This window comes from Pezoporus occidentalis, unplaced genomic scaffold (genome assembly GCF_034315485.1).
Source record: "Pezoporus occidentalis ecotype Australia unplaced genomic scaffold, CSIRO_AGI_Poc_V1 ctg280, whole genome shotgun sequence".
Lineage (NCBI taxonomy): Eukaryota > Metazoa > Chordata > Aves > Psittaciformes > Psittacidae > Pezoporus > Pezoporus occidentalis.
Genome location: NW_026914719.1, coordinates 1,345,796 through 1,366,952, shown reverse-complemented (window position 1 = coordinate 1,366,952; position 21,157 = coordinate 1,345,796). Strand labels below are relative to the sequence as shown.

Below are 21,157 nucleotides of genomic sequence, written 5' to 3'. Positions count from 1 at the left end.
AAAAGGGCATTTTCAGTCTGGAAGGTGAATTGTGTTTCACCCTATGGTGTGCACATGGTGAGACAGCTGTAATTTCTGCCTTCCTTCTGAGCGTGTGGGAGGCATTAAGAGGTGAGGGTTGGTTGCCTGGACACTGGGGGTGAGGGTTTAGCATCTGTTACTTGTGATCTGGAACACAGACCCTATGAGGTTTGCTTCCCAAGCACCTCTTCCTATGCTGTGCCTGGGGGTCCCATGGCTTTGCTCCGTGCCTCCCTCTCCCAGTACTGACTGCTGAAGGTGTCTGTATCTGACAGGTCGTACCTGAAGGTCCGTATCTGACCCAGCGTCTCACTTTTGTGTTCTTTGAAGGCTGGGTTGTTTTATTTCTTGGAATACTTCCCAGAATATTTCTGCTTCCCAGCAGGATGCTTCCCAGCGTAGCAATGGCGAAGTGTAGTGGCCAGAGGAATCGGAACCAACTGTTAACGTTCCAACCGTGTGCAAGCTGTCTGTGCCTACACCAGCCAGCACCCCCTTCCTGGGGTCTGTGATGGAAGGAAGAGGTGTGTGGGGATTTAGGGCTGGGACAGAGTCTATATGGACAAATGTTGGATCTGGATGGCAGGGGAAAGATCCCAGCAGGAATTACAGCTAACAAAATATCCACAGACAAAAGGTTGAGATTAAACGCCTTGGTTTTGCTTCCAGGAGCTCAAAGCAGCAAACTCTTGTGTGAATGAGATAACCTTGAAGTTCTCAATCAGGCATTACACAGTAATTGTTCTTGGGGCATGTTTGGAAGAGGTTGTCTGAAAAGGTGAGTGTGGTTTTGTGTCGCTGGATAGTAGGGAAAAAGGATTAACCCTTTGCCAGCTCATATAACCTGGAACTGCTGCTGTCAGACCTGACCTGGGGGCTGTCTTAGTCTCAGGGATGGGCTTGCATTCTCCAAAATACCTGTTTTTTGTTGGCCTCTGAGGTGGCCAGTACCAAATAGTGCAATACCATACAGAGCTTCTCATCAGTTGCATTCCCATGGCCATGGCAATGCTGCCATCCCAAGCATTCTGAATCATGGCCCAGGCTTCCAGAAAGAATAACATTGGTGGAAAAAACAATGAGATTGAAAAAACAACCCTGCAGGGTTCTCGCCTCATTGGCTTTGGTTCAGAGGAGTTGTACATCTACAGCCAGGAGGGCTGGACAAGCGAAACATCGACATCTGAGTGCCTACAGACTACCTCTACATTGTCCTGGTGGACAATGCTTCCGGGTCCCTCAGGGCCAAAAGCCTCCCCGACACATGCTGTCTCTTCCCTTCAGGGTGTCCTGACAGTGCCTTGCTGACGTCCAGGGGAAACTTCAAAGGTGCCCAGCCCTGACAATGGCTTCCAGAGCAGCTCCGCAAGCCAAGTACCCAGAAGGTCTCTGCCTGGAATACACCACAACAGCCAGAATGTAACCCGTAAAGCCTTGTCCTCCCCTTCAACATATCCCACCAGCTGGTGCTCACTCAGGCTGCTGCAGGCAGCACCACTGAAGTTTGCCACCATCAGCTCTGGTGTGTCAGCAGGGACCCAGGACCACCCTCTCCCTGGGGGGAAATGCTGACCCACTCTATCACACTGGCAGAACTCGCTGCATTGGGACTTACAGCACAGCTCCACTTATTTCCTCGGGAAATGGAAGCAAATAGCTTAGTGTTTTAATGGTCTGAGCATGAGAACTGATTTGGAGCATCTGCAGGATATCGGAAGTCTGGATCAGGATTCAGCTATCGCAACGGGGCATGGTTTTCATCATTTCCACCTGAACTGCATAGCAAAGCTTTGGATTTTGTCACTAAATTTGGGTTCTGATCCTCTTCTCTAACCTTTGGATCTCATTCCTCTGATTTCCTGCTGACCTCTCAAGTTTTTCTTCTTGAAACAAAACTGCAGGGCTCGTGAGCAGAGAAGGGGAGCAGAGCTTGGCTCTGGGTGGGGATTCTGCCTTCACATGGGAGACCCTGTTATAGGATGTCCTCAAACTGTTATCATCAGACTGTCCTGCTCATGAGCCCTGAGCAGCAGATCACAGGGTGCAACCAGGTGGGTCTGGTCCATGGGGTCTGGAAAGGGACGCAGGTGATGTACTTCTGCTGCATAAAGGTGGGTGTTTTGGCTCTTCCCTCTGAAGAAGAGGGGTGTGGAGGATGATGCCAGCTCATGGGGACACACACAATTCCCCAGTCCTCCCTTAAGCCATACAAACAACATCCAAGCCCCAGCAGCCCAGCTTGGCTTGAGAGGCAGGCAGCCGGTTGCTGAATGAACCAACAAGGTGCTTTCCACACGCAAGAGGACAGAAGCCAGCCACTGGTCAGCAATGGGGCTCATTTATTGTCTCACAAGAATGGATGACATACAGCTGCAGTAATGTCAGCAGGACCAAAGCTTTGTGTGTGTAGGGCCTGAGCTCTGATCTCCGGGCTCCCTGTTGCTTTGGGTGGCAGTAGGAAGGTTTGTGATGGAGAGGGTGGATCTGGGAGATCCCTGAGCTGCAGGGAGCAGATTTGAGACTGTTCCCAGTGACTGGTGTCCTCCTGATGCCATCATCCCACAAGGCTGATTTCTGTTCCCTCCTCCTACATGAGCTGCCCTTAAAATAGGGGAGGGCAAATGCAGCCCCCAAATGGCTATTCTGCATGGGGAGAAGAGCCAACAGCCTCTTCCAGGAGTGAGGTTTGGGGCCAGACCCCAGTTTCACTGGGTGTGACCAGGAGCCTCGTGACTACAGACAGGAGTGCTGCAGCACATGACGGTGAAGGGAGCGATGAAGGTGGATGCACCGTGTCAAGGTGCTGCTGAGTGACCTCAGGCAAAGCACATGGGTTTCTCCAGGGAGGTGTTTGGATTTGGCTGCCTTGAAGTTCAGAGACCCCTTGTTTGTCAGACACTGTGGGTCAGATTGAAGGAGGGGCTGAGCATTCCCAGCTCCTGCTATCAGCTGAAAGTGGGGGTCCTGCCCAACCTGTGAGGCTCTCAGTGGATGAAGCAGAGCCTCCCAAAACAGGGGCGGTCCAAACCTCAGGTGCACACACTGCTTTTAACCCACTTCTGCTCTTCCAGTCGGTGGTGTGGGGCAGATGCAAGCCCATTTCCAGGGGTTTGTGGGGCCTGCAGAGGACCCTGGAGAACAAGGTCCCTATGGGTAGCCACATCATTGCAGTTGGCCGTTTCCATGTGTTTCTGCCACAGAACAATGGCTTTTGCTAAGGCATCTCTGCCTTGAGAAGACGTGCTTGGCTTTGCTGCAGGCTCCTCCTGGCTTGTGATGCTGCAGGATGATGATGAGGATCTCCCTGACCCATCTCCTGAACTGGTGCGACTCGCTCCCAGCCAGTCCCTAGCAGGAGAAGCACTCACACAGGGGGTTTATCTCCTCCCATGGCCAGCCCTGAGTATCTGGATCTCAGTCAGAGCCCTCCCAGGCGAGTGGCAGCTGGCAGAGAGGTGCCTGTTGTCCAGGCAGACACGATGGGGGCGAGGGTAGATGGGTTGTACTGGTGCTTTACATGGAGCAGCCTGCTGTCACCTTGCTGGCCACCCGGTGCTGGGGCTGGCCCTCAGTGTGTGGTGTGGGGCTGTTGGGCATGGCTAATCAGAGGAGGTTTATAAGTGAGACACGTAGGGTGGTGTGGGAGGGGAGGGGAAGAAGGTTATCCGGAGGCTGCTGCCGGCTGGTTCTCTGCTCTCCGAAGTGATCAGCACCTCACTGTCATTGAGGCAGGGACAATGCTCAGAGAAGCCTCTCTCCTTCCCCCTGGTGCCCACCCTTTGCTGGCAGGGGACGAGCGTCATGGAGGGGAAGCTGAAGCTGTCAAGGATGGGGTGCACTCCCAGGGAATCGGGTGTCTCGAATATGTGGTCGATGTCGGAGAAGCTCACCAGAGCCTGCGTGGAGTCATAGGAGCTTTTATCCATGTCATCGACCCCGCAGGACTCGGGGTAGCTCCCCTTGTCCTGGCCCTTCCGCCTCAGCAGGCGGAGGTCATCTCTGAAGTGGGGGTTGAAGAGCACGTAGAGCAATGGGTTGAGGCAGGCGGGCAGGGGCAGGACCACGAGGAGGATGGATTTGATGACCTCTGGGGTGACGAGGAAAAGGTTGAGTGTGGAGGAGAAGGTGAGGAAGGCTACTGGGCAGTAGAGGAGGCAGTTGGTGAAGATCAGCCAGGCCACATGCTTGACCATGGCACAGTCCCAGACAGCGCTGAACTCCCCCTTCAGCAGGTTGCAGTAGAGTCGGATGTAGGTGCCTGTGATAGTCAGGAAGCAGAGCATGTTTGTCATCACCAAGGCCACAGTGAAGCCCAGGGTGGCCGGTTTCCCATCTGGAATGGGATATGGGAGGCAGAGAGGGGATGCTCCATATTCCCCAATGGAGAAGAGAGGGAGAACGGCAGCCACAGAGGACAGCAACAGGCAGCAAAAAGCAGCAGCCTTGACCTTGCCTAAGGAGGGTGACTTTCCATAGCCCCGCACGCAGGAGACTGAGATGCTGCACTGCACGGCAGCCAGCGCCAGCAGGAAGATGGCAGCCTCGGAGGCAAACACGGACAGGAACCCCGTCACCCTGCAGCCTGCTCCCGTCTCCCATCTGGCACCGTAGTTGGCAAAGTGGCCGTAGGTCAGGGCGTCGACGAGAGCCAGCACGCTGCAGTAAATGCCGGTCAGCATGTTGGCTCCGGCGATGGAGCCGATGATGAACTTGACTGGAGACAGGTAGCTGGAAGAGGCAAAGACAGCCAGGATGACCAGCCCGTTGCAGAGCACTGAGACCAGGACGATGACCCAGACTCCCAGGCGGATGATCCAGCTCTCGAACAAGTGATCGCAAGGCTTGAAGGGACCTGGAAGAAAGCAGACCCCAAAGTTATACCCAGGATATTCCCCTTCACAAGTTTTAAGCAGCAGAGATCAAAAGAAATGAGAGGAAACTGAGCGATCTTGCTTGTGAGGACACCACTGAGCTGTGAATGGGCACCAAATCCAAAGGCAGTTCCTGGTGTCCCAGCCAGCCTGTGCTTGCTGGCGTGGTTCTGATGGAAGTAAGGAGACAGTGGCACCTCCCTCCTCTCCCTTTCTCAGGAAACACAGTAAAATACCCCTGCAGTCTGCAGTGCTGCAAGTAGGATCAGGAGATGAAGGACAAGGTCTTGTCATGCAGTATTATGGGCTGGCTGGGACAAAGCAAAGTCTCAGTCTTGCAAGGGAATGGGAACTTCTTGAAAGCATGAGTCTGAGTGCGGGCAGGGTGGTGGATGGAGGAGCTGGATACCTCAGATTCCTGATCAGGAATCACCTGATCAGACCTTGTCCTCCCCTCATAGGAGGGCAGCTACAGCTGGGTTGGGAGAAGGAAGTTCCTCACTTGTCCCCAGTTTGGCCAGAGCCCAACCATTCCGGCTTCTGATCTGCACGTCTGAGGCATGGGAAGGGTTGTGGGACCTTGGGGACTTAGAGAAGCTCAAAGGCTGTGTTCAAAGGGTTGCCCTGACTGCTCACCTGGGCTTGGTGTGCACTGAATAGTGGGGTGCAGCTTGGATTCCTCAAGGTCCAGCTGGAGGTCATCTGTATCTAGGTCATCTGGGGAGAAAATGAGAATCATTGCTCAGAGAATGAGCAGGGCCATCAGGGCTAGCTGGGCTAGAAGCTTTTCCCACCGCCTGTCCTCAACACAGACCTTCCCAAATGATTCCCAGCTCTCCGGTTCACAGTAGCTGCTGGTGTTTGGTTTGACCCCTGCAGTCATTGCTGTAGAGGGAGAGGCTCTTGTAGATGTTGGTGGGTTGCAGTGTGGGCAGCCCCTCTGTTTTGAGGTCACTCCCAACATCTGAAGTGGAAGAGCCACAGATCCCAGTGCTTTGTGACTGCAGATCCCTCCTCCCAGCATGCTTTATTAAACATAAAGAAATACTCCAGCCTATGTGGTTACAGAAAACAAAGCCTTCAAATGCATCTTCTAAATGGAAGCTTTCTGGGCAGGCTTTGTCCAACGTTGGTTCATCCTCAATGACATTGGAGCTTTGTTCAAAGAGAGCTGTTAGCTTCTACTTGCGGCACAAAGTCTTCATCAGCAGCAACCACCAAAGAGCTCAGAAGCAAAGAGGCAAGAGAACCCAACATCTATTGCTTTATTTTATGTCCTACAATTTCTTGGGAATGTGATGCACTGTCTTGCATTTTCTTAAAGGCAGGCTGATTGCCCCTGCCTGCAGACTTCATACCCATGGGGTTTATGCACCCACACTGTGCTGCCCCCATTGCCCATCCTTGCTGGGCCCACATCTCCATCACGAGGGCACCCTGAGCCAGGCGTGGGCTCACTGAGGATCAGGCAGAGTCTCCCTGGCTGAAGGAGAAGCTGCTGGAAGAGAATGGCTCTGGGTTTTTTGTGTTTTGGTGGCCCTTAGGGGTAGGTCATCACCAAGGAGAATGGCATCCTCTCAATCAAATCCAAGGCATGCTTTTCTGCTCTGTTCCTGGCTCCTCTTTTTAAACTGCCACTGATTCACAGTGCTGAGACATGGTGAGGACAGCTGCTGTGCTGCTGCACCATCCCCACCCATGGCACCAGCACGGCCTGCTGCTCCCAAGGGAGATCTTCGGAGGCTTTCCTGCAAGTGGGAAGAAGGGGAAAGGGACGTGGGGTTTTGCTTCTTGCAGCCCAATATCCAGGGACCTGGGTCTGTGGCCGTGGGATGAATTCTCCATGGGATGATATGGGCTGGTGCTGGTGTCCACGTGCAGGAAGGCGAGTTTCCACAGTGCTGAGGATATAACTCACCCAAGAGGGATTTAGTTGCCTGATCTGTTTAGAAATGCGGTCCCTCATGAGGTCTACTCCCTGTCTGTATTTGGGAATATGACTGGGATCATTAGGTTGAAGAACAATGACAGATAACGTGTTGTCTTTAGTGCCTCCTGACAAGCATTGTGGCTTCCTCAGCTTCAGGGAGCTTTGGGGGAAAAAAAGCCATTTTCAAAGTGTGTCTGTGTAAGAGTTGAAATCTTTCTGCTGCTTTGGAGCCTGGCAAGAAAACACTCACAGTGGGATGGGAAAATGTTTCGTCCTTGTATTTTATAGCCTTATAAATCTCCAGTGCCTTTTTCACCCAGAGCGCAGGGGCTGTGGTGTGCGGTCACAATGCTCAAATCAATGCAGAGGCTTGCACTTTCTGCCCAACCCTGCCCATGGTAACGTTAAATCCTAACCTGCCCCCATCCCTTTTCTCTTCAAAGGGCTGGAATGCACAAAGGCTGGTTTGAAGTGGGGGTTAGACCTTTGCATGGAGTGAAGGAGTGATCTTTTGTTTTGCCTCAGCTTTTGAGCTAGCTGGGAATTGCAAAGCAATCCTTGGCCAGTGCAGAGGGGTTCAAGGCAGAAAATGTACCTCTCTCTGCTGGAAATCAGTGCTTCCCCTAGCCTGGGAGCTGTAGAGAAAAGCAAAGGGCTGCGGGGATGTAGCAGGGCAGGCTTCATTCCCTGTTAGGTAGCCCTTATTTATGTGAATTTAGCTAACGTGCTTCCACTTATCTGAGGCCTCATGGAACAGAAGTGCTTTGCTTGTAGTGTCCTTTGCATGGAGAACAGTTCCCAGCTGCCTTACTAACACTGATGTGGAATGAAGAGGAGAACAAAAACCACCCGGCTGGATGCTTCTTCCCCTTTCCTGGTGTCTGCCATAGCCAGGGCAGTCCCCACGTGTGGTTGGCAGATAAGTGCTCTCTCCTTCACAGTTAGGGCATAGGTGGCTGCAAGGGGCCTCAGCAGGTGAATTTGGGAAGCTTGAGTGGTCTTGAATGGCAGAAGTAGTCTTAGAATGGTCTAAGGACCCCTCAGTAATGCTGAATGGTTGTAAATGCTAATGAGTCTGCTTTAGAACCTAGTGGAGGTGCTGGGCTGGGTAAAGCAGTGTGCCTTTATCAAGGACAGCCATACAAGTGTGTTCTCTTCTCACTTTCTAGGGCTTCATTCCATTATTGCAAACACATGTTTGTAAGTAAATACATCCCTTTCTATCCTCGAACTAGTGGTCCTGAAGTGGGGTGTGATGGAAGTGGCCTGTGGCAATAGTACCACTTGCTCTTTCCCTGCCCTCCCTGTTTGGGGAGGGTAGCAGGAGCGAGCTGCCGGATGCCCTGTGTGACAGCCCCAGAGCCATCTTCGGGGTTCCTGCCCAGCCGCACGGGGCAGGCTTAGGGCAGGGGTGAATCTGTGAAATGCCACCAATTATAATGCAAAGAAGCATCTCCTGAGCACCAAAAGTTTTGAAAATGGGACCTTGAATATCTGTTGTGACAAGGGGACAGGAATGTGCCAACCACACTGCTTTGGGCCTGGGGTGGCTCTTGGTTGGATGTGACCAGACGCACTTGGGTGGTGTCTGGGGGTTCCCAGGTACCCAGGACTGTGGCAGGATGGGAAGCAGTAGAGCTGGTCCCAGAGTCCATGGCTGGGCACCATGTGGCTGGAGTCAGCCGGTCCTTTGGTGCTGGGATGGGTGCTGGGTGCAGGCAGGCAGCACTGCCTGGCTGCTGGAGCAGGGCTGGGTCACTGGGGACCCATTTCTCATCCCTACCCAGCTGCCTGGGACAAGTGGCCTTTCACCACCCGGCCGTGAGGTTCTGCAGGCTTGTTTGTAAAGGGCTCCCCAGTCCCTTGCTGGAAGCACTATGCAAGGCTGAGAGGACACGGCTGTCTGGAAGCGTGCCCCATCCCTCTCACAAGTTCTCCCACAGCATCCAAGCACCCTGATGGGCCTGGCTGTACACTGCGGGGATGGAGCTCCGAGGTATTTTCTCTTAATGAGACCAATGTATCTCTTGCATGGAAGGAATGTTTGAGAGCTTTTTTCCTCTTTAATGAGGGTGTGTTACAAGATTCATGTAACGCAGCTAAATACTGCTGGTGGCCATCAGAAAAGGAAGCACTGGGGACAGAAATAAAGCAACAATCGATTAAATAAAATAGCAGTATCACAAAACCCTCATTGTGAAGAGTAGACCATGCATTACCGAGTGGTAAGGAGACTATCTGCAAAAGCTGCACATAGTAAAGAAGGATTTTCTTGAGCCTTTTGCATTTGTACCTCTGTGGTTTGGTATTTCAAGGCAGAATGAGTGCTTTAACATCTGAAAATATGAGCCTTTACAAGCTGCTAATAGTCTCATCTGGCACATCTTGGAATCAGTCAGCATTCCCCTCTGGTCATAGTATCTTGTGAACACACATATAATCCATGAGGCTGAGACTGGCCTGGGGGCCTGGCAGCCTATGGTAGGTCTTGGTCTGTCAACAGAGCTGGGAGAGACTGTCTTTTGACACATCAAATGCTTTGGTACCTAGCAAGAGCAGGATCACATCCTAGCCCACACCACGGCTCTGCCCATGGATTGATCACTGTTCAGCCCAGGTTACTTACAGTGGTTATCAGCATGACCTGGAAACAATTCCATGGTCCTCTTGTGGGGATCCTCCTCCTCAGGGCTCATGTCTTCCGTCTCCCATTGGCTGGACATCTTGAAGAAGCTGCTGCAGCTTCCATAGGCACAGCACTGGTAGGCGTAAGGTACCTCGAGAACTCTGTAAGAGGGGGAAAGCAGAACTTTTGAGGTGCATCACCTCCATGGCCTCGCTCTCCATTGCTGTGCAGTTTGTGCTTGACTTCCATATGTAACCAAAGCAAGTCTATCAGGTGATGGTTACATCGGAGCAGGACTTTGCTCTGGTGAAGGACTCTGTGTAGGACAGAATGTGGGCCCAAGTCATGACACGGTGTCTCTGCACTGCCCGCTTTTGGTGCTGAAGACACTGTTGGTCAATAGGATGTTATCAAACAACAGGTTTGGAAACTGCACTGAAGTTCCTGGATGTTCCTAAAAACCTTCTTGCAGTTCTCCCTAGACTAAAATAGCCTCTTTTTCCTCCGGCCTCTGGCAATGCACCATCTGCATGTGCACCCTTCAGTGCTGACCCCAAAGCAGTTTTTTGCTGGGCATCCTTTCTTTGGCTTAAAGTGAGAAGCTTCCCAAGAGCTCGAGGGAGCGCAAGGTCCTCCTTTGCTTGGTGCTGAAGGTCAGAGAGGCACCTCCAAGCTCCAGTTCCAGGACCACAGCTCACCCCTGCCAGCTCAAACAGGGCAATCTCAGGTCTCTTGAGTGGAGCAAGTTATTTTCATGTCTGATTTCTGCTCGGGAGTCAAATTGTCAGTTAATTACAGCGTGTGTTTCAAGGTTCATTAAACAGCAGCTGAACATCAGCTGGATGAATACCAGCCTATCAGTCAGCAGCTGCATGCTCTTCAAAGGCTGCACACTTCTGCTTCGTTGCTGGGAGTCAGGCAGACTGCTGATGGAGGCAAAGGAACCTCAGGCTTTCCAGACAATTACAGTCTCCTGACGACATCAGTGAATGTGGTGAAACTTTATAGCCTAAAAATACGCTTTGTTTAAGTTCCCAAACATATCTGGCTGAGCCCTGGGAGGCTAGGGAAACTCTGTATACAAGCTGCCTTCCTGTTATAAGCTCCCAATTAAATCCTATTATTGCAAGGTGATGGCGAGGTACAGAATCTCCCAGGATGGCTGAGGACTGTTCTCAGATCATCCCTCCAGACATATGCCCAAGAATAGGTCTATTTAATGGCAGTACCCCAAAGATAAGGATATTGTTATCCTTAAGAGAAGGTTATTTGGTCCGTCACCTGCCATGACTCATTAACCACTCCTGCACACTCAGTTTTTCTGGTACCAATCCAAATCAGTTCCACAGATGTCAATGGAATTAAGTTTAGAGGAGGAACAGTTGAGGAAATGCTCAACTTGACCCACTGGGCGCAAGGGACTGCTATCTTGGGTGTGGAAAGCCCTCCAGAAGCTTCTGGGATCCCCTGCCATTTGGAAACCAGCTATGATAAGTCAAAGCCACCAGGAGAGAAAGCCCTGTGGACAGCACTGCTGAGGCAGACTGAAGTGAGAGATCCATGCTTTGCACCAGGCCTGAGCTCCTAAGCCCAGTGTTGGGGTGGCTGTGACCCCAGCAGTGGGTGTCTAAACTGGAGCAGCTCTACCCTTGGGAACCCGTACTGGATGAGTGGGAGCATCAGCTCATGCATCCTTGGCTCCAAGGGAGCTACCTGGGAGACCCAAGCAGAAGATGGCTTCACTTGAGGGGCATTTGAGTCATCTGGACCATGGGGGGCTCAGCCTGAGGGCAGATGACGTGCTGGAGACCCACCACTACGGGAGGGTCAGGGGAGCCAGAGCCTGCAGCGTGGTGCTGCACTCCAAGCCTTCTGCAGCCCCATTTGGCTTGGTTTGACCCCTTCAGGCTCCTCATTAATCCGTAGCAGACCAGGCGCGGCCACACAAACAGAGTTTACTGAAGGAAAGCTGGATGTCATTAGCTAGGACTGGCTTCTGGGAATGTTTTCCATTCAAGGGAGCCCTGAGCTGGGCCTGCTCCATGCTTTCCACTTGTGTGTGTGTTTGGGTGGGGGCCGATGGGCCCGGGAGCATCACCACTCTCCCATGGAAGACTTTAAAAGATGAGGCCCATTAGCAGCAGATGAAGCTCCCTCACCCTATTGGCCTGAAAGGATGGAGGAAAGCATGAGATAAACAAGGAAAGAAGGAGACTGATTGCTGTAAGCAAACACAGGCCATGCTGAGAGCCAGAAGTGAAAGAGCCAACACCACCACTACCTCATTTTGGGGAAGCTCTCCTTGGTGAAGGGCTCAGAGAGAGCAGGGTTGCCTTGGAGCTTCAGATGGGTCAGTCCACCCAAACCATCCAGAGGCAGCGTGACCAGCCGGTTATCAGTCAAGTCCCTGATGAAGGGAAAGCAGAGAAGGGAGATCACGGTCAGAGTTTTGGTGCTGGTTGTATCTCAGCCAAGCAGAGGCTTAGGGAGCCACACTGCCTGGATTACTCCCTCTAATGGGATGCTGAAATGGGACCTGGTGCTGCACGGGGACCAGGATCCGCTGGAGGTAAATGGTTCCATACTGCAATCCCTGGGGAAAATGAGGGGCAGGGGCTAATGTTCACATTGAAAGCTCAGGATAGTATCTACCTCCTGTACAAATATCTCTCCCCTCACAACTTCCCCCATAACAGGTCAGGTATGACTGCAGCTTCCAGCCCATTCAGTACCCAAGGACCTTAGTGAGGGGCCTGAGGACTGGGGCCCCCTCTAAGGCCAGCAAAGGTAGCCTGCAATACTCTTGCCAAAACGGTGTGTCCTGCTGATCTTTCACAAGGACATCTAAAGCAGGTTTGAAAGCATCAGAAAGTGAAGGTTTAAGTGTTCAGGGTGGCAGCATCTTGAAGATGCTTTTTCATTGTCCCCTTAATATCGGTAGGAAACCTTGGGATTTGGTCTGCCCCTGTCAGTGCTGAGGCATGCACCTCAGCATTGCAGCCTTCTGGTATCTAAATGCCAGGTATCCTTGGGGATATCTGAGCTCCTCAGATACCTGCTCTCCATGGCCCACTGTGAAAGAAATATCGTAGAGTAGTTAGGGTTGGAAAGGACCTTAAGATCATCCAGTTCCAACCCCCTGCCGTGGGCAGGGGCACCTCACACTAAACCACGGCACCCAAGGCTCTGTCCAACCTGGCCTTGAACACCTCCAGGGATGGAGCATTGGTATCACTGCAACTTACAGCTTGGTGAGCGAGTGCAGGGTCACAAAGGCTTCAGGGTGAATAAACTGGATGTGATTCCAGCTCAGGTCTCTGCAAGGCAAGGACATAACAGTAAGAGGGGAGTAAAGCAGGGCAGTGAAGCTGCTGACACCCCCCAGGTAAAGGGGCTCGATGCGAGCAAATGTGGGGTCTGTAGCCTCTAGGTCAGCAGCAAGCTCTGTCTCATTGCAGCTCCTTGGAAACAAATATGTTTGGGTCTTATATATGGGTGATTTCTAACAAAGGGTACCCGGGTTTGCCTTGGAGGATCTCCTCCACTGGGACCAATGGGAAAGGTTCCTTTGGGTTAGTTTCTGTAAATCTGGGGTGCTATGCTAACACACTAAACCTCAGAGCAGTAGACAGGTTATGCTGTAGTGCCAGAGCATCCCTCATGGTCACAGTGCTGGGCTCCCAGGCACAGGCAGATCTGCTCAGGGACTGGGTGAAGGTGAACCGAGGTCATCTGGGAGTGTTTCCTGTCATAGACTGTTGGCTTGAGCACACTGAGGCTGCTCAATGAACTCTGCTTCCACCTGAGCCAGAGGGCTCAGCACCCTCTGTTACCAGCAGAGAAGAGCCAGTGGATCAAGAAGCCTCTTTATCTCCTAAGACTGACTACAGGAGAAGTCTGCTGTGTGTGTCTTCATCTTTCCTGCTCCAAAGGGAGCTGGAGATACCTGCCCAGGTGTGTGTGTGTGTGTGTGTGTCCCACTGCAAAAGGCTGAAACTGGGTGAGATGGATCCTTCCCATAGGGATGCAGGAAACACCCAAAGGCAAATGCTGGAGCTTGCATTCTCAGATGTACGTTTGTATGAGTGTGTGTGCCAGCAGCAGGCCCCTATTTGCATGCTTGTCTGTAGTGTTCCATGCGATATGTGAGTGTTCCTGTGCAGTTACTAACACAATGTGCACCTCTAGGAATGCTGGCCTGTTAAATGCTGCACCAGGGGCAGAAGCTTCCATGCAATTCAGTTCCTATCCTAAGAGAACAGTAAATAGAAACCATCAGCATGTTGAGGGCTCTTCTCACATGTACAGGGAGAATCATGCCCTGTGGAGCCTTGCTTGCTTCTCAGAGGTGCCAAGCACATCAATGGGCTGTGTGCTGCAAGGTTCCTGTGTGTGTATATTATGTGCACACTTGTGTGCACTTCATACATCTAACATACACTGCTGAGTTGTGGGGACACTGTCCCAAATCAAAGGGGATGCTCTGCATGGGGGTCCCAGGAATGCACAGCCTAGGACTAGCATGTGCAGGGAAAGGGATGCTCATGCACAAGTCCCTGCCATGCGTCCATGCCTTTGTGGCTGTCTAGAGGTCAGTTGTCTGTAGTGTGTGCTGTGCATCATATGAGTTGCAGCGTGTAGCCTGGGCATGTGATGGGAAGCATCCCTGTGTGTGGGCAGTGAGGCTGGCAGGTGATGTGTTCTTTTACAGAGGGCTGTCTGCAGGCAGAAGGGAAGTCAGAGGGAGCGTTTTTGCCCTGTGCTTTTGTAAAGGGAAGTGGAAGAGCTGGAGCTCACAAGTCCCCTTCTTCCATCAAAAAGTCCAGTTGCTCCCCTGCTGTACTTACATGGAGCGCAGGGCCATCAGCTGCACAAAGGTGTCCGCTCTGATCTCATGGATCCTGTTGTTCTGGAGACCACTGAAAAAGCAGAAGCCGGTCTGAGAAAGCAGCATTCACACTTGGTAGGGATTGTTGTCACCCCACAGCAGGCACTGTCCCAGTGGAAGCCACCATTTGAGCTTGGGAGGTCTACTCTTATTTCAAGGGGCAAACAGGATGCTCAACAAAACAGCTTAAAGTGGGCAGCTCCAGTGGTCAGACGGCCTCTACTTTTGATGCCATGGCAGCACAGCAAAGTACTGTTGATGTGTAGTGGTTGAATGTGCCCCATTAGCTACAAAGTCATGCTGGTCCCCTACTCTGTTCCACCCTAAGCCTGCAGACTGCTTTTGAAGTGAAATTCAGTGCTGTCACGTTCTAGTTCTGATGCTGTGGCTGGGCCCCCTGAAAAGAACTGAGTTAATGAAGCTCCTGTGCACAGGGGATGTATTCGTATCCTGTATTTGCACAGGGACAAGGCTTGGAGCTCTGGTCTGCTTGCAGCCCACACAGTGAGTTCCAGCGCTCAGCTTCCCAAGCGCTTGGTGAAGGCTGAGGTTTGAGTGTGGGAACTGCCTCTCTCCCCATAAGATCCCTTCTCCCCAGTGTGGTGCACGGGGGCATCTCGTTACTCACAGCTCCTCCAGCCGCTGGCACCGGTGGAAACTGGGCAGGTCTTCGATGTGGTTGTGTGAGAGCTCCCTGCAGGGGAAGGACCAGCACAGCAGTGTGAAGAGATCAAACGGGAGCACCCCGGTCCTTCCCTTGGGAAGCTGGAGAGGGGGTGACCCGGCTTCCATTTTGCACAGATGTGGACAACAGTCATAGAATTATAGAATAATAGAATAGTTTGGGTTGGAAAGGACCTTAAGATCATCCAGTTCCAACCCCCCTGCCATGGGCAGGGACACCTCACACTAAACCATCTCACCCAAGGCTCCAACCTGGCCTTGAACACTGCCAGGGATGGAGCATTCACAGCCTCCGTGGGCACCCCATTCCAGTGCCTCACCACCCTAACAGGAAATAATTTCCTCCTTAGATCCAATCTAAACTCCCAATGTTTAAGTTTTAACCCATCACCCCTTGTCCTGTCACTACAGTCCCTAAAGAAGAGTCCCTCCCCAGCAACAATAAGCCCCAGTGAGGGGGATCTCCACTCTGCACACACATGATGCTTGCTCTGAGTGTCTTTGTGCAAGGCAAGCACTGGTGCAAGCCTCATGCCCGTGTGGTAGCTCTTACAGCCCCCATGCAAGATCTCTGCAGCAGGTCTGCAGAGTGGGGTGAGGAGCAGAGGGCCAGAGATGTGGCATTAACAGCATCATCTGTGTTCAGTTGTGTCAACGTGGGGGAGAGCAGCGAGAACCACCTCTGCGGGGACAGAAGGCCAATGCATCTCAAAGGCAAGAGATGCAAACATGCACAAGCATTGCCCTGCGTACTGTCCTGATTCTGAACGCAATGCAGTTGATGTCAGCAAAACTAAGTGGGAAAGAAGAATGAAGAAAAAGGTGGGGTGTCCCGGTAAAGCTCTCCCACAAGGAGGGGCAGGCATGAGGAACAGGCTCTGCTTTGCACTCAGATAACTTGCAACATAAACAGAGCGCCTGGGACCCTACAGCCTGGCCCATTCCAAAGGCTACACTTTGGTGGCAAGATGGCCATTGAGTTGGTCCCAATGTCTAAAGATGAGAGATCTTCCCTGCAGGGACAGCTAGAGCCAAAATGCTGTGATCTGCAAGGTTCCAAGCTGTGTTCTTTTATTTTTATGTTTTCCTCTTGTTCCCAATTTCTGTGATCAAGGATTCGTTCCTGTTGCTTTCCTGGAACAAACTTGTTTTCATTTTCAGCTTGCTTGTATAAAAACTGATGAGAGGCAAGCCTCCTGCTTGCCCTAAGGCTGCAAACTTGTATAAATCTGGCTCATGACTCATTTCCTGACGATTTCTCTGACTGCAGACAAAGTGGGATCTCGGGAACGAGGGCTGTGACTCCTGGAAAGGTGCAGGAGTCTTTCTGAGGTGGGGATTTCATCATGCACCCAGTTAAAGGAAAAAGCGCATCCCTCCACTCAGCATCGTTCCTTGTTTTGCCAAGCAGGTAGAGCCAAAGCAACTTAAAGACTCCAAGCAAAACCCTGATCTGCCCCAGCTGCACCATGTGAGTCCAGAGCATCACGCTGGGATGAAGCAAGCAAGCTTCATGTAAAGCTCAAGGTGGTGCCTAAGAAAGTGGTGTTTTCTGCATGGAAAAGGTAACAGGAATAAGAACCCCAGGGTAGGCTTCCAAAGCTGGTCCCCTCCCTGAGCGAGACAAGAAGAAAGCTGGGTTTTCTGTTACTTACAGGACTCGGAGGCTGGGCAGCTGCTGGCACATCCCTCTGGGGAGCAGGTGGATGCCTGCCCGGGTCAAGGTCCTACAGGAGAGGAGGAGAGAGAAGAAATGATGTTACTGAGAGCCAGCACACAGAGTCTGTGACCCACAAGCCCAGCTGCTGGTCCCAGGTGGTGGCAGGAGAGACAATATCAATGGGATAATGAAATACTGAGATAGAAATGAAACCCGCCTTGGAAACAGGCACTGCTGCTGGACCCGGTCAATATGGCTATAAGAAATTCTGGGATGTTGCCACATACAGAATTCACTGCTGTCCTTCACCACCTTGAGGTCAGGTGGCAGTGCCCTGTGTGGTGTGTTCTGCCATCCCAGTTCCCCATTGTCCAGACTGGTGATGTGCCTGGAGCCGCAGAAACCTGTGCATGGATAATGTGTCCCTGTGTCCCTGTGTCCCCGAGGCAAAGCACAGCCAGATCATGCTCCTGGGGTGGGGTGCTCAGCTGTGCTCCCACACTGTGCACAGTGCGTGGATGAGTGCCCTAGAGAGGAGAACCATGGATGGCCAGAGACCCCATTTCCTCCAGCTCCTGCTCTGCTGGGTCTGGTGGTGTGAGGAAGAGACCAGAACAGTTGCAGAAGCCCCCAGCCTGGGTGGCAGATGGTTTCTGCCCTGCCAGTGCTGGTCCCAGGCTGGGCAGAGATGCTGGGTCTTGTCAGACCACCCTGAAGCCCTGCACTCAAAGGCTCTTTCCTTCACAGGTGCAGAAGGGAAGGAAGAGAAAAAAATAACTCAAACAAGGATTGGAGCACACTCAACAGTAGCGAGAGAGCAACTCACGGAAAGGAAAGCTGCTTTCAGGAGCCACAGGGGTGAAACGAAGCAGAGAGGTGAGTAACCAGGGAGAGGCAGAGCTGAAGACAACCAGCTGCACAGCGCTGTGAAAGTTGTCCTCGCTGAAACAGCCTGGACCGCCTTGATGGAGGAAGAGCACAAATAGCAGGGTAAAAGGGAGAGAGGTGCCACTCACAAAACTTCTAGGCTGGTGGTGCCCTTAAGGTCTGGGAATTCCCTGATGTCCGTCGCACCATTGAGTGACCTGCAGAGAAATGAGGGTGAAGTGAGATGGCCAGGACCCAGAAGCAAGTGTAGCTGCCCAAGGTCCCAGACCCATCAGCAGTGGGGGCAAATCTGCTTCCTCACACCCAAGTGTGGTGATCAGAGGGCCAGATACAAAGGTCCCCCTCTCATCAGTGTTTCACTGCTGGCTGGGTGGTGGAGCAGACGTCTCACACAGTGCACATGCAGTGAGCTGGAGCTGGGCATTTCTGTTCACAGGGGCTTGACAAGCTCAGACCCTTCCCCAGACCACTGACATCCTTGGCATGATCCCTACACAAATTAAATAGAACCTCCCAAACAATGGGGGATGTAAAGCAGAGCATCCCAAGCAAGATCCCTAAGCCTGTGCACTTGGATCTAAAGAATGCATGGGCATTGGAAGGATTTATTTGCCTGAGTGTGGGAGGCTGTGTGAGGCTTATAAAGAGAGATTCTGAGGTTTCCTCTGCCTCAGTGTTTAGTGCTGTGCCACAAGGGGTTAGCTGAAAAGCCACCCAGTGCGGGCCAGCCTACATGGAGTGGTGGTGATCCTGGAGCAGCCTTAGGGCCAAACGTATGGAGGAAAGCACTGGCACCGCTACCTGCCCACTAAGATTATTTGTGCCGTGGTGTCGGTGCTAAAGGACACATGTTCCTCTGCTTCTCCACCTTGTGGGGGAAGGCAGATGCCTTCAGTGTCCTTGAATTTGAGCCGCCACACACCAGTGCAGGTTTTGCTTGAGCAGCATGCGACAGAAGTTGTGGCACTTATGAGTGTGGTCTTTGCTGGTGCTGATGAAGCCATGGAGACCCTAAATGACTCCCGTGCCTGTCAGCTGTGGTGGCAGGAGGAATGAAATGGTCCCTGCAAAATGCCCTTCTCAAAATGATTCTTCTTCAGCAGAAAACATCTGCAGTGTCCACTCCTTGGCTCATTGCCCTGGGGCTGGCCAGAAGAGTGGCACCATGGTCTTATATTGGCACAAGGGCTCTAGGCAAGGGGAAGGGAGGAGACCTCGATGGTGTCGAGCTCACAGGGCTTGGGGCTTGGATGTGTTACCTCTCTGAGGACATGCTGATGAACTTACAGAGTGTGGAGCTTTGGCAAGTACTGGAAAGCAGACTGTCCAACAAACTGGATGGGATTGTCATAAAAATGGCTGCAAAGAAAATGGGTAACTGGTCAGATTCTGCTGCGCGTGAAGAGAAGATGCTATTACAGGTCAAGAGCCTTGGAGCACCCAGCATAGCAGCAGCTATTGACTGTCCTTGTTTTCCAGATAGCCTCAGGCTCTTCCACTAGCCTGTTTTGGCTGAACATTGGTAAAACTGAGGTCTTCTGCTAGCCTGAAAGGGCTCTTCGGTGTCCTGCTGAACCCAAAGATGCAAAGCCTTCCTTCAACCCTGCTCTAGTGCCGTAACGCTGTGATCACCGCAACGATCTGGTGTCCCAGCTCCCCGACACATACAGATACTGCTGGAGCTGGCGAGCAGCTTTTCTAAACACAAGGAATAAACACAGGCAGATGTCAACCAGGGCTCTGCAAATCCTGTTACACACAGCAAGTTTCCATGCAGACCACCCATACATTGGTCCTTCATTGTTATCAGCCTGTGCTACAGCAAAGTTCAGCTGCGGAGAAAGGAGAACCCATGGCAAAAGTCCTGAGGCATAGCTGAGGAGGAGCTAATTTCAGCTTGCACTGGCCCATATATAACAGACTGCGGTCATGCTGATGACTGTCAGGAATCCCAACCAAACTTCGTCAGGAAATGCCCCTTTCTGGGGGATATAAGGATTTAGGAAACATGGTTTAATTATCTTACATTGTTTGGAGGAGAGGATTCCCAACAAATGCGTTCTCTGGAATAGCTTTGATGTTGTTGTTATGAAAACCGCTGTTGGGAGAAACAAATATCTCAATATTAATGAATGAGAAAGCCTTGGAGACACCTTGTTTCTTCAACAATTTTAAAGTCTTCAAAACACATGGAAAATAGGATGTGTAGGCTCTGCTCCAGATGTAGCATCATCCCAGCAAGTGAACAAGGTCTGCCTTTGGGCAGGACAAAACCTTCATTATGCTCTATTTACTCAGTGTACAGCTTGGTGCTCTGTATGTAACTCACTGAACCCACCAAGAATACAGAGACCAAGACCAATACCTGCCCAAGAGCAAGGCCAGGCTCTGGGTGATGCCCAGGTTTAATCCCACATGGCTGTTGGAAATTTGCCTCTTAGTTAGTGGCAGGCATTTCAAAAGCCACCTCAAAATGGGTTAAGGATCTTATTCTCATTTTGAATGTCCCAGTAATGCTGATTCCTGATCAGGGAAATTCCTGAGAATTCTTCCCAGAATAAAAAGATCAGATGGACTTTGAGACCTTCAGATGTGACGGGAGGATGAACAGCTCCAAACCTGATGGAGAGATCTACTATTCGCCTCCACCAGCCTGTTGCAGAGGTTGATGGTGGTGATGAGAGCTGATGGAAATTGAAGGGACAAACTACTTCTAAGTGCATATCAGAGAGGGCTGGAAAAGCCAAAAGCAAGCCTTGGATCGAGTGCTCTCCTCTGGTCAGAGCACACGCGATGCTTTTGAAGAGGAATAAATAGGAAATCTCACAGCTCCTGCAGTCGTCCCAGTGTCCTGATGGCCCCAGGGAATTCCAGCAGCTCATTGTAGTTCAGGTCCCTGAAAGACAGGGAAAGGAAAACCATTCATTAATGTTGCTGTAGGAACTCAACCGAGTGTATCTGTGCTTTGAAGGAATGGAAACTTGGTTGTTCAGTGTGGGAGCCAGGTTTTTCCTACTGTGCTGATCCAGCCGGTGCCTGGAAACAAAATCTCACACATCTCTGCAGCAGGAATATTCCCTGCTAGGAGCACAGGGAGGCGAGGGCCTGTCCAAGCCATGGTTGGACTCTTTCTCCCCAAGTCCCTCCTTGCCCATTGCTGTGCTGTTGCTTCACATCTTCAGAGTGCCCCATGCCCACTCCCAGGACCTCAGCCCCAGGGGCTTTGCTTTGAGTCATTTTCCTGCTTTTCCAGCTCAAAATGGGGCTTTATGAAGGACAAGAAAGACAAGTGGGGAAAGTCAGCTTTGTGGGCCCCGTGAAAGGGCTTCTCTGGGCACCCTTGCCCTGCAGTGCAGAGGGGACATGGGACCATTCCCTTGGTGTTTGTCCTGGGGATGCCAGATCTCCCTGTCACTGGGACATGCTGTAACTGGAACCAGTGGGAAGAGCAGGCTATGGGAAGGCCTAGGTCTTCTTTTGACGGTTGGGGTGAACCCTGCAATGGAAACCACAAGCTAAAGGTGGAAGAAGTGTACAAGAGGTATTGACACTGCTGAGCATTAAGTTTAATTTGCAGTATAATAAATTA

General features: G+C 51.7%; 1 protein-coding gene across 1 annotated transcript in view; it reads right to left on the bottom strand.

Moving 5' to 3' along the window:
• Nucleotides 1–2,064: 2,064 nt before the first annotated feature.
• The window catches only part of LGR6 (leucine rich repeat containing G protein-coupled receptor 6), a 110,018-nt gene continuing 90,925 nt past the window's right edge, over nt 2,065–21,157 (bottom strand). The window contains exons 7-18 of the mRNA XM_062625708.1: nt 20,396–20,464; nt 19,595–19,666; nt 18,856–18,927; nt 17,697–17,765; nt 16,676–16,747; nt 14,965–15,030; nt 14,296–14,367; nt 12,694–12,765; nt 11,730–11,855; nt 9,449–9,609; nt 5,529–5,609; nt 2,065–4,873 (exon numbers count right to left, since the gene is read on the bottom strand). Of these exons, the coding sequence (XP_062481692.1) occupies nt 3,636–4,873; nt 5,529–5,609; nt 9,449–9,609; nt 11,730–11,855; nt 12,694–12,765; nt 14,296–14,367; nt 14,965–15,030; nt 16,676–16,747; nt 17,697–17,765; nt 18,856–18,927; nt 19,595–19,666; nt 20,396–20,464 (2,170 nt within the window). The 3' untranslated portion in view covers nt 2,065–3,635. The remainder of the gene's footprint in view (nt 4,874–5,528; nt 5,610–9,448; nt 9,610–11,729; nt 11,856–12,693; nt 12,766–14,295; nt 14,368–14,964; nt 15,031–16,675; nt 16,748–17,696; nt 17,766–18,855; nt 18,928–19,594; nt 19,667–20,395; nt 20,465–21,157) is intronic.